The sequence below is a fragment of the Mustelus asterias genome, chromosome 21, assembly GCF_964213995.1.
Source record: "Mustelus asterias chromosome 21, sMusAst1.hap1.1, whole genome shotgun sequence".
In the NCBI taxonomy this organism is placed as follows: Eukaryota; Metazoa; Chordata; class Chondrichthyes; order Carcharhiniformes; family Triakidae; genus Mustelus; species Mustelus asterias.
Genome location: NC_135821.1, coordinates 32,107,809 through 32,120,301, shown reverse-complemented (window position 1 = coordinate 32,120,301; position 12,493 = coordinate 32,107,809). Strand labels below are relative to the sequence as shown.

Sequence of the window (12,493 nt, the reverse complement as noted above, 5' to 3'; positions counted from 1 at the left end):
CACATTGTTTGTACCTTTAAGACTTGGTTAGCTGTAAGTATTCGCATTCCAACCATTATTCTGTAAATTGAGTTTGTGTCTTTATATGCCCTGTTTGTGAACAGAATTCCCACTCACCTGAAGAAGGAGCTTAAGGCTCCGAAAGCTTGTGGCTTTTGCTACCAAATAAACCTGTTGGACTTTAACCTGGTGTTGTTAAACTTCTTACTATCTTTGGAAGGGTCAGACAGGATGGAGAATAATTGGTGTCAGTCCGCCCTCTGCTGCCGATGAGATTGGATAGCAATGAAGTATTTCTTTTAATTATCTGGAATTGCCAGGTATGGAAGCTGTTGCTTCATTAAAACTGTCAGCTAACAGGCATTGAGGTTGGTCAAAGTATTTTTAAAATCAAATGTCGCTAGATTTGCATTTCAGAAAGCTGATTATCACAAGATCAGAACCTGGGGAGATCTGATGCATAACAGGAACTTTGAAAGCTCGGTCTAGCAGACAAGTTGACTCAGTGTAAATGCACCTCCTGATTCAGCTACTGAGAGCAATGATTAAATATTAACGTCTACATTTCTCTGCAGTCAAAATGTGGTCGAGAGTTATTGTTGCTTCAATTAATACGGATTATGTAACACATCCCCAGCTTTCCTGATTTCCAAAACGAAAAATCGTCTCTGGTTGGCGATGCTTTCAACCCACAGCTGTATTTTTATCCAACCCCACGTTTTTGTAAAGTACTCTGAAGCTCTGTTCACAGTGACTGGAGCAAAGGCCACCAGCGTCTGTGCAGGGAACCGGGCTGGCTGGCTGACCCACGTGACCCACCAGTCCACGGATAACTTTGGATTCTGGATAACTTGTGAATGGTTTCCAATGCGCATTCCAGTCGGTGGAATGCTGGGCACAGCGTTTACTGTATGAGACATCTACCGGGACCCACTGGGACTGCAAAGTGGTTGGAAAGTGACTTTATTTTAAGTTTGGTTGATTGGACAATCCTATTGCTGCCAAATCTTCATTTTTAAAGCAGAGTAACTCAGTTCTGCAGCAGATGAAATTTGTTCAAACACCTTCTCAGATAATTGACATTGAAAGAAGTTCCCATGGGGTTGCTCATGGGTAATGTGGACCAATGATGGGATGCTTTGCTCCTGAGGTGGCTTCAAAGTCTTCACTTGACTTGGTCATTCAAGACCACTTCAAGAGAAATAATCTGTAGGAAATAGCGTCAGGAGTGTGATGGAATACTCTCCACCTGCCTGAATGGGTGCGGCTCAAACAAAGCCCAAGAAGCTCAACAGCATCCAGGACAAAGCGAGCCGCTTGATAAGCACCATCTTCACAATCCATTCCTTCCACCACCCATGTACAGTGGCAGCAGTGTGTACTATCTATTAGATGCACTGCAGCAACTCGCCAAGGCTCCTTCAACGGCACCTTTCAAACCCACAACTTCAACCATCTAGAAGGACAAAGGCAGCAGATGTGTGGGACCACCAGCACCTCCCAGAAGGAAAAAACAGTAAAATAGGGAAATACGAATACTGGTCTGAACTGGTCTTGTATACTTTAAAGTGGAAGACTAGTAAACAAGGAAGTAAGAATACTGTTCCGAACTGTTTTTTCCTTCTGGGCTGCAAGTCCCCCCTATGCCATTCACACCATTCCTTCACCATCACTGAGGTAAAATCCTGGAGCTCCCTCCCTAACAGCACTGTGGGTGTACCTACACCACATGGACTGCAGCGGTTCAAGAAGGCAGCTCACCACCACCTTCTCAAGGACAATTAGGAATGGGCAATAAATGTTGGCCAGCCAGCGGCACCCACATCTCATAAATGAGTACATTTAGAAAAATATAGAGGCTATATGATACTATTGAGGAATGTTTCTATAGATTTGCAATCATTTCTAAATTCCTGTCTCCGGCCTCAGGACAGAACAGAAAAAAAACAGGAACTAACCAGATTTTTATCTTTTTCATACAGATTTTCGAAGGCGCTGGCTATTCATTGGCTGATTCCTGGCCATTGAGTTGATATTTGACCCAATTAAGTGCAAGTCAAATACTGTTTGTGGTGATTCTATAATTGGAGCATCGAGCTGTAATCTTTACCTGTGACACTTTAAGATTGACACTTTATCAAGTGCAGACTGTGAATGTAATTAGATAGTCAGTGTGAGTGCCCAGAGTGAACCTCTGTCTGATGCACATTAATGGTCACTTTATCCCTCAGTATCTGCTAAAACATATTACCTGGCCATTGTTTCCTGCTTTTTTAAGAGCTCGGTGCAGAAATACTGAATAGACTCTGGAGCACTTTTGGGGCACCCAAAGCTTGTGACAGGTGATATATATATACATATATATATATATTCTACACTGTATATATATATATATATATACACACAAGTCTTTCTTTCATACACTCAGTGCACTCGCTGGTTGAACAAAATGCAGCAAAATGGGAAGGGGTTTGATCCATTGGGATTGTGTACAATGGGAGTGAGTGGGAAGGGGCATTGCATTTAAAACACTGGTGTGCAATTCTGAGCACAAAAACATGCCAGAGAAAAAGAATGTGTAAAAGCTGCCTCCACCCCTGCCCTGGATGGAGCAGTGCACTCATTACCTGATGCTGTGGTTGTCAGAGCATAGAAACGTATAGTTATAGATGGAAGACATTTGGCCTGCGTGCCTGTGAGACCTCTTTGAAAGAATTAAGATAACTATGAGATGTTAGTCTGATGGGTTTCCATTGGGACTGTGTACAATGGGAGTGAGTGAGAAGGGGTTTGATCCATTGGGACTGTGTACAATGGGAGTGAATGGGAAAGGGTTTGATCCATTGGCATTGTGTTCAATGGGAGTGAGTGGGAAGGGGTTTGATCCATTGGGACTGTGTACAATGGGAGTGAATGGGAAAGGGTTTGATCCATTGGCATTGTGTTCAATGGGAGTGAGTGGGAAGGGGCATTGCATTTAAAACACTGGTGTGTAATTCTATTCCGAGCACTGACCTGGCAAAGCTTTGGTACCAGGCTTAGGGGTCAGCCCTCTGGCCTGAATAATTTCTACCTCCAGTTGTCCGCTGCGATCAGCCATTCCAACGTGAATATCACCTGCAATAAAACAGTAAAACCGATTAGTTCATCATGAGCATCACTGAGTATGGAAACCAACCCCAAAAACCCCTCGATTAGATTCCAGTCTGTAACTTACTCCCGGGTATCTGCTATTCTATATATAAACCACCCCGAACCCCTTGATTAGATCCCAGTCTGTAACTCACTCCTGGGTATCTGTTATTCTATAAATAAAATACGGGGCGGCATGGTAGCACAGTGGTTCGCACTTCTGCTTCACAGCGCCAGGAACCCGGATTCGATTCCTGGTTTGGGTCACTGTCTGTGTGGAGTTTGCACGTTCTCCCCATGTTTGCTCCAGGTGCTCCAGTTTCCTCCCACAATTTGAACCACCCCAAACCCTTCAATTAGATTCCAGTCTGTAACTCACTCCTGGGTATCTGTTATTCTATATATAAACCATCCCAATCCCCTCGATAAGATTTCAGTCTGTAACTCACTCCCAGGTATTTGTTATTCTATAAATAAACCTTTCAATTAAATTCCAGTCTGTAACTCATTCCAGGATATCTGTTACCAAAAGAGGATATCCAGGATATCTGTTATTCTACATATAAACCACCCCGAACCCCTCGATTAGACCTCAATCTGTAACTCACTCTCGATATCTGTTATTCTGTAGATAAACCATCTCAAACACCTCGATTAGAATCCAGTTTGTAACTCACTCTTGGGTATCTGTTATTCTATATATAAGCAACCCCGAGCCCCTCGATAAGATTCCAGTCTAACTCATTCCCAGGTATTTGTTATTCTATAAATAAACCCGTCAATTAGATTCCAGCCTGTAACTCATTCCAGGATATCTGTTACAAAAAAATGATAGACAGGATATCTATTATTCTATATATAAACCACCCTGAACCTCTTGATTAGATTCCAGTCTGTACTTCATCACCGGGCATCTGTTATTCATAGAATCATAGAAATCATAGACACCCTACAATGCAGAAGGAGGCCATTCGGCCCATCGAGTCTGCACCGACCACAATCCCACCCAGGCCCTACCCCCACATATTTTACCCGCTAATCCCTCTAACCTACACATCCCAGGACTCTAAGGGGCAATTTTTTAACCTGGCCAATCAACCTAACCCGCACATCTTTGGACTGTGGGAGGAAACCGGAGCACTCGGAGGAAACCCACGCAGACACAAGGAGAATGTGCAAACTCCACACAGACAGTGACCTGAGCCGGGAATTAACCCCTCGATTAGATTCCAGTCTGTAACTCACTCCCGGGTATCTGTTACTCTATATATAAACCACCCTGAACCTCTTGATTAGATTCCAGTCTGTAACTCACTCCCGGGTATCTGTTATTCTATATATAAACCACCCTGAACCCCTCGATTCGATTCCAGCCTGTAACTCACTCCCGGGTATCTGTTATTCTATATATAAACCACCCTGAACACTTTGATTAGATCCCAGTCTGCAACTCACTCCTGGGTATCTATTATTCTACATATAAATCACCCCGAACCCCTCGATTAGATTCCAGTCTGTAACTCACTCCCGGGTATCTGTTATTCTATATATAAACCACCCTGAATCCCACGATTAGATCCCAGTCTGTAACTCACTCCTGGGTATCTGTTATTCTATATATAAACCACCCCGAACCCCCCGATTAGATCCCAGTCTGTAACTCACTCCTGGGTATCTGTTATTCTATATATAAATCACCCTCAACCCCTCGATTAGATTCCAGTCTGTGACTCACTCCCGGGTATCTGTTACTCTATATATAAACCATCTTGAACCTCTTGATTAGATTCCAGTCTGTAACTCACTCCCGGGTATCTGTTATTCTATATATAAACCACCCTGAACCCCTCGATTCGATTCCAGCCTGTAACTCACTCCCGGGTATCTGTTATTCTATATATAAACCACCCCGAACCCCTTGATTAGATTCCAGTCTGTAACTCGTTCCCGGGTATCTGTTATTCTATATATAAACCACCCCGAACCCCTTGATTAGATTCCAGTCTGTAACTCACTCCCGGGTATCTGTTATTCTATATATAAACCACCCTGAACCCCTCGATTCGATTCCAGCCTGTAACTCACTCCCGGGTATCTGTTATTCTATACATAAACCACCCCGAACCCCTTGATTAGATTCCAGTCCGTAACTCGTTCCCGGGTATCTGTTATTCTATATATAAACCAACCCGAACCCCTTGATTAGATTCCAGTCCGTAACCCGTTCCTGGGTATCTGTTATTCTATATATAAACCACCCCGAACCCCTTGATTAGATTCCAGTCTGTAACTCGTTCCCGGGTATCTGTTATTCTATATATAAACCACCCTGAACCCCTCGATTAGATTCCAGTCTGTAACTCACTCCCAGGTATCTGTTATTCCCTATATAAATCACCCCGAACCTCTTGATTAGATTCCAGTCTGTGCATCACTCCCGCTATGTGTTATTCTATATATAAACCACCCTGAACCCCTCGATTAGATTCCAGTCTGTACCTCACTCCTGAGTATCTGTTATTCTATATATAAACCACCCAAACCCCTCGATTAGCTTCCAGTCTGTAACTCACTCCGGGGTGTCTGTTATTCAATATATAAACCACCCGAACCCCATGATTAGATTCCAGTCTGTAACTCACTCCCGGGTATCTGTTATTCTATACATAAACCACCCTGAATCCCACGATTAGATCCCAGTCTGTAACTCACTCCTGGGTATCTGTTATTCTATATATAAACCACCCCGAACCCCTCGATTAGATCCCAGTCTGTAAATCACTCCTGGGTATCTGTTATTCTATATATAAATCACCCTCAACCCCTCGATTAGATTCCAGTCTGTGACTCACTCCCAGGTATCTGTTACTCTATATATAAACCACCTTGAACCTCTTGATTAGATTCCAGTCTGTAACTCACTTCCGGGTATCTCTTATTCTATATATAAACCACCCTGAACCCCTCGATTCGATTCCAGCCTGTAACTCACTCCCGGGTATCTGTTATTCTATATATAAACCACCCCGAACCCCTTGATTAGATTCCAGTCCGTAACTCGTTCCCGGGTATCTGTTATTCTATATATAAACCACCCCGAACCCCTTGATTAGATTCCAGTCTGGAACTCGTTCCCGGGTATCTGTTATTCTATATATAAACCACCCCGAACCCCTTGATTAGATTCCAGTCTGTAACTCACTCCCAGGTATCTGTTATTCTATATATAAACCACCCTGAACCCCTCGATTCGATTCCAGCCTGTAACTCACTCCCGGGTATCTGTTATTCTATATATAAACCACCCCGAACCCCTTGATTAGATTCCAGTCTGTAACTCGTTCCCGGGTATCTGTTATTCTATATATAAACCACCCCGAACCCCTTGATTAGTTTCCAGTCCGTAACCCGTTCCTGGGTATCTGTTATTCTATATATAAACCACCCCGAACCCCTTGATTAGATTCCAGTCTGTAACTCGTTCCCGGGTATCTGTTATTCTATATATAAACCACCCTGAACCCCTCGATTCGATTCCAGCCTGTAACTCACTCCCGGGTATCTGTTATTCTATATATAAACCACCCCGAACCCCTTGATTAGATTCCAGTCTGTAACTCGTTCCCGGGTATCTGTTATTCTATATATAAACCACCCCGAACCCCTTGATTAGTTTCCAGTCCGTAACCCGTTCCTGGGTATCTGTTATTCTATATATAAACCACCCCGAACCCCTTGATTAGATTCCAGTCTGTAACTCGTTCCCGGGTATCTGTTATTCTATATATAAACCACCCTGAACCCCTCGATTAGATTCCAGTCTGTACCTCACTCCTGGGTATCTGTTATTCTATATATAAACCACCCAAACCCCTCGATTAGCTTCCAGTCTGTAACTCACTCCGGGGTGTCTGTTATTCAATATATAAACCACCCGAACCCCATGATTAGATTCCAGTCTGTAACTCACTCCCGGGTATCTGTTATTTTATATATAAACGAACTTGAACCCCTCGATTAGATTCCAGTCTGTAACTCACTCCTGGGTATGCTATTCTATATATAAACCACCCCGAACCCCTTGATTAGATTCCAGTCTGTAACTCGCTCTCGGGTATCTGTTATTCTATATATAAGCCACCCGAACCCCTCAGTTAGATTCCAGTCTGTAACTCACTCCTGGGGATCTGTTATTCTATACAGAACATAGAACAGTACAGCACAGAACAGGCCCTTCGGCCCACGATGTTGTGCCGAGCTTTATCTGAAACCAAGATTAAGCTATCCCACTCCCTATCATCCTGGTGTGCTCCATGTGCCTATCCAATAACCGCTTAAATGTTCCTAAAGTGTCTGATTCCACTATCACTGCAGGCAGTCCATTCCACACCCCAACCACTCTCTGCGTAAAGAACCTACCTCTGATATCCTTCCTGTATCTCCCACCACGAACCCTATAGTTATGCCCCCTTGTAATAGCTCCATCCACCCGAGGAAATAGTCTTTGAACGTTCACTCTATCTATCCCCTACATCATTTTATAAACCTCTATTAAGTCTCCCCTCAGCCTCCTCCGCTCCAGAGAGAACAGCCCTAGCTCCCTCAACCTTTCCTCATAAGACCTACCCTCCAAACCAGGCAGCATCCTGGTAAATCTCCTCTGCACTCTTTCCAAGCGCTTCCACATCCTTCTTATAGTGAGGTGACCAGAACTGCACACAATATTCCAAATGTGGTCTTAAACGGCTCTTAAACTCCAAACCCCTGTTAATAAAAGCTAACACACTATAGGCCTTCTTCACAGCTCTATCCACTTGAGTGGCAACATTTAGCGATCTGTGGATATGAACCCCAAGATCTCTCTGTTCCTCCACCGTCTTCAGAACCCTACCTTTGACCCTGTAATCCACATTTAAATGAGTCCTACCAAAATGAATCACCTCACATTTATCAGGGTTAAACTCCATTTGCCATTTTTCAGCCCAGCTTTGCATCCTATCTATGTCTCTTTGCAGCGGAAACAGCCACTGGAAAGATTTACTCAAATCATCATATCATAGAATCTACAGTGCAGAAGGAGGCCATTTGGCCCATCGAGCCTGCACCGACAACAATACCACACAGATCCTTTACCCTTCACCTCACATAGTTACCCTCCTAATCCTCCTGACACTAAGGGGCAATTTATCATGGCCAATCAACCTAACCCGCACATCTTTGGACTGTGGGAGGATACCAGAGCACCCAGAGGACACCCACGCAGACACGGGGAGAACATGCAAACTCCACACAGACAGTCACCTGGAGTGACTATTGGTTATTGTTTTCTCAAAGAGTACAAATGATATAAACATTCCCCTGTCCATCACTTTGGTCAGATTTATCAATATGACTTAATTAATCCTCACTGATTCTCTCTGCTTGACGGAAACTTTCCAAGATGCTCAGTCACTCTATCTTTAATTATACACTCAGCCATTTCCTGATGACAGATGTGAAGTTAACCGGTCTAGAATTCCCAGGTTCCACATTCTCCCTTTTCCTAAACAGCAGAATGACGCGTGTAATTTTCCAAACGGAGAGGGGCGCTCCATCAGATTGTTAAACACTGTGCTCTGCGGGGCTGATTGGGCCCACTGGCTGGAATTTTATGATCTCCCCCCCACCCCGCTCCGCCTCGGTGGGTGAGCGGGAGTGGGGAGTTTGAACGGAGGGGTTTTCCCTCCAGTTTCCCGTCAGCCCCCCGACTTGGCTGTGATTTTATGCTGGGGTGGGAACATTGCCCTTGCCCCAAATAAGCCCCTTCAGTGGCCATCTGAGGACCTTTTCCCACACAGCCTCAGTTTTTAGGCTGGTGGGCAGATGACAGTTCGGGAGGGAAGGGGGAATGGGGGGGAGGGGGAGGCTGAGTGGATAGGAGTCACCTCCATCAGCAGGCCCAGTGACCTCCAAACATCCCTCCCTACCCCCCAGCCCCAACCTGTAACATGAGACCCCAATCACCCTCCTGACGACCCCCCCAGACCCCCTCCCCTCCCTGGCACCCTGCCACTTACCTGTCCTGCGGGTCCTGGGGCATAGAAACATAGAAACTAGAAGCAGGAGGATGCCATTTGGCCCTTCGAGCCTGCTCCACCATTCATTTTGATCAAGGATGATCATCAAATTCAATATCCTGATCCCCCTTTCTCCCCATATCCCTTGATCCCTTTAGCCCCAAGAGCTATATCTAATTTCTTCTTGAAATCACACAACGTTTTGGCCTCAACTGCATTCTGGGGTAGTGAATTCCACACATTCACACTCTTTGGGTGAAGAAATTTCTCCTCACCTCAGTTCTAATAAAATGACTTGGAGGAGGGGGATCTGATTGGCTGGCAGCTTTCGAAGATGGGATTTTCTCGCGAGTGAGGGTGGATTTCCTGCCCCAATGCCAATTAACACTCATTAGAATATCGTATAGCATCGGGGCTGCTGGATGTGATCTCTGCCAAGCTCCAGCCATCCCAAAAGCTCAGGCCATTGGGTTTGGGAACGGCTGGAGAAAGTCAAATGTACATCAGAATTTCAATGTCATGAGACATTCTTCTAACAAAGAGCAGAAGTTAAGCGTTTAGCAGAATGGAGTGAACTGCTCCGAGCCAGGTAGAGTAAAGGACTTACCCATGGAAGGAGCTGCCAATGTTTGTCGTCCCACGAGCTGTGCAGGGCCGATTCCATCCAAAAAGTCGCTGAACTGACCATCTGCTCCCAACCTTGCTGTGGGGAAAACCAAACTGGGAAAAGAAGAACTATGGTTAATATCTGCTGCAAACAGTCCTCAGCAACTGCAACCAGAGAGTAAGCAGGAGCCCCACATGTTTACTGTGGAGGTCATGCCTCACAAATTTGGTTCAGTTTTTTGAGTTGATGACAAAAATGATTGATGAGGGAAGGGCCGTGGATGTCGTCTACATGGATTTTAGTAAAGCATTTGACAAGGTCCCTCATGGCAGGCTGATGCAAAAGGTTAAATCTCATGGGATCAAAGGTGAACTAGCTAGATGGGTACAGAACTGGCTTGGCCATAGAAGACAGAGGGTAGCAGTGGAAGGGTCTTTTTCTGATTGGAGGTCTGTGACTAGTGGTGTTCACAGTAAGAAGTCTCACAACACCAGGTTAAAGTCCAACAGGTTTATTTGGTAGCAAATACCATAAGCTTTCGGAGCACTGTCAGATGGAGTGGAAATGTGCTCTCAAACAGTGCAAACAGACAAAATCAAGTTGCAGAATACTGACTAGAATGCGAATCCTACAGCCAGCCAGATCATAGAAATCATAGAAACCCTACAGCGCAGAAGGAGGCCATTCAGCCCATCGAGTCTGCACCGACCACAATCCCACCCAGGCCCTACCCCCACATATTTACCCACTAATCCCTCTAACCTACGCATCCCAGGACTCTAAGGGGCAATTTTTAACCTGGCCAATCAACCTAACCTGCACATCTTTGGACTGTGGGAGGAAACCGGAGCACCCGGAGGAAACCCACGCAGACACAAGGAGAATGTGCAAACTCCACACAGACAGTGACCCGAGCCGGGAATCGAACCCGGGACCCTGGAGCTGTGAAGCAGCAGTGCTAACCACTGTGCTACCGTGCCGCCCCAGATCTTAAAGGTACAGACAATGTGGGTGGAGGGAACATTAAACACAGGTTAAAGAGATGTGTATTGTCTCCAGACAGAACAGCTCGTGAGATTCTGCAAGCCCAGGAGGCAAGCTGTGGGGGTTACTGATAATGTGACATAAATCCAACATCCCGGTTGGTGTTCCACAGGGCTCTGTACTGGGACCTCTGCTGTTTGTGATATATATAAATGATTTGGAAGAAGATGTAGCTGGTCTGATTAGTAAGTTTGTGGACGACACAAAGATTGCTGGAGTTGCGGATAGTGATGAACATTGTCAGAGAATATAGCAGGATATAGATAGGCTGGAAAATTGGGTGGAGAAATGGCAGATGGAATTTAATCCAGATAAATGCGAAGTGATGCATTTTGATAGATCTAATGCAGGGGGGAGCTATACAATAAATGGCAGAACCATCAGGAGTATAGACACACAGAGGGATCTGGGTGTGCAAGTCCACAGATCCTTAAAGGTGGCAGCACAGGTGGAAAAGGTGGTGAAGAAGGCACACGGATGATCCCAGGAATGGTAGGCCTGACATACGATGAACGTCTGAGGATCGTGGGATTATATTCATTGGAGTTTAGGAGGTTGAGGGGAGATCTGATAGAAACTTACAAGATAATGAACGGCTTAGATAGGATGGACGTAGGGAAGTTGTTTCCATTAACAGGGGAGACTAGGACGCGGGGGCACAGCCTTAGAATAAAAGGGAGTCACTTTAGAACAGAGATGAGGAGAAATTTCTTCAGCCAGAGAGTGGTGGGTCTGTGGAATTCATTGCCACAGAGGGCTGTGGAGGCCGAGACGTTGAGCGTCTTCAAGACAGAAATTGATAAATTCTTGATTTCTCGAGGAATTAAGGGCTATGGGGAGAGAGCGGGTAAATGGAGTTGAAATCAACCATGATTGAATGGTGGAGTGGACTCGATGGGCCGAATGGCCTTACTTCCGCTCCTATGTCTTATGGTCTTATGGTCATATGGCATGCTTGCCTTTATTGGACAGGGCATAGAGTGTAACAGTTGGCATATAATGTTGCAGTTATATAGAACGTTGGTTAGGCCACATTTGGAATACTGTGTCCAGTTCTGGTCGCCACATTACCAGAATGACGTGGAGGCTTTGGAGAGAGTGCAGAAAAGGTTTACCAGGATGTTGCCTGGTATGGTGGGTATTAGCTATGAGGTGAGATTGAGTAAACTAGGGTTGTTCTCCCTGGAAAGACAGAGGTTGAGGGGCGACCTAATAGAAGTTTATAAAACTATGAAGGACATAGATAGGGTGAACAATTGGAAGCTTTTTCTCAGGTCAGAAGTGACAAACACAAGGGGTCACAAGTTCAAGGTAAGGGGGGCAAGGTTCAATACAGATATGCGGGGGGACGTATTTTACACAGAGGGTGGTGGGGGCCTGGAATGCACTCCCAAGCAAGGTGGCTGAGGCAGACACGCTAGGATCATTTAAGACTTATCTAGATAGCCACATGAACAGACTGGGAATAGAGGGATACAAACGGATGGTCTAGTTAGGAACACATGATTGGTGCAGGCTTGGAGGGTCGAAGGGCCTGTTCCTGTGCTGTATTGTTCTTTGTTCTTTGTTCACTGCAAATTTGGAAATGGTTTCCTAAGAGCTTTCGGAAGGTTTATGGAGAGATAACTAAGTTTACTCAGATTTCACTGGAAAT

At 45.0% G+C, this 12,493-nt stretch overlaps 1 protein-coding gene across 1 annotated transcript in view; it reads right to left on the bottom strand.

The window, feature by feature from the left end:
- The window catches only part of rims3 (regulating synaptic membrane exocytosis 3), a 387,468-nt gene that overhangs the window by 11,812 nt on the left and 363,163 nt on the right, over window positions 1-12,493 (bottom strand). The window contains exons 3-4 of the mRNA XM_078238435.1: window positions 9,796-9,908; window positions 3,016-3,117 (exon numbers count right to left, since the gene is read on the bottom strand). Of these exons, the coding sequence (XP_078094561.1) occupies window positions 3,016-3,117; window positions 9,796-9,908 (215 nt within the window). The remainder of the gene's footprint in view (window positions 1-3,015; window positions 3,118-9,795; window positions 9,909-12,493) is intronic.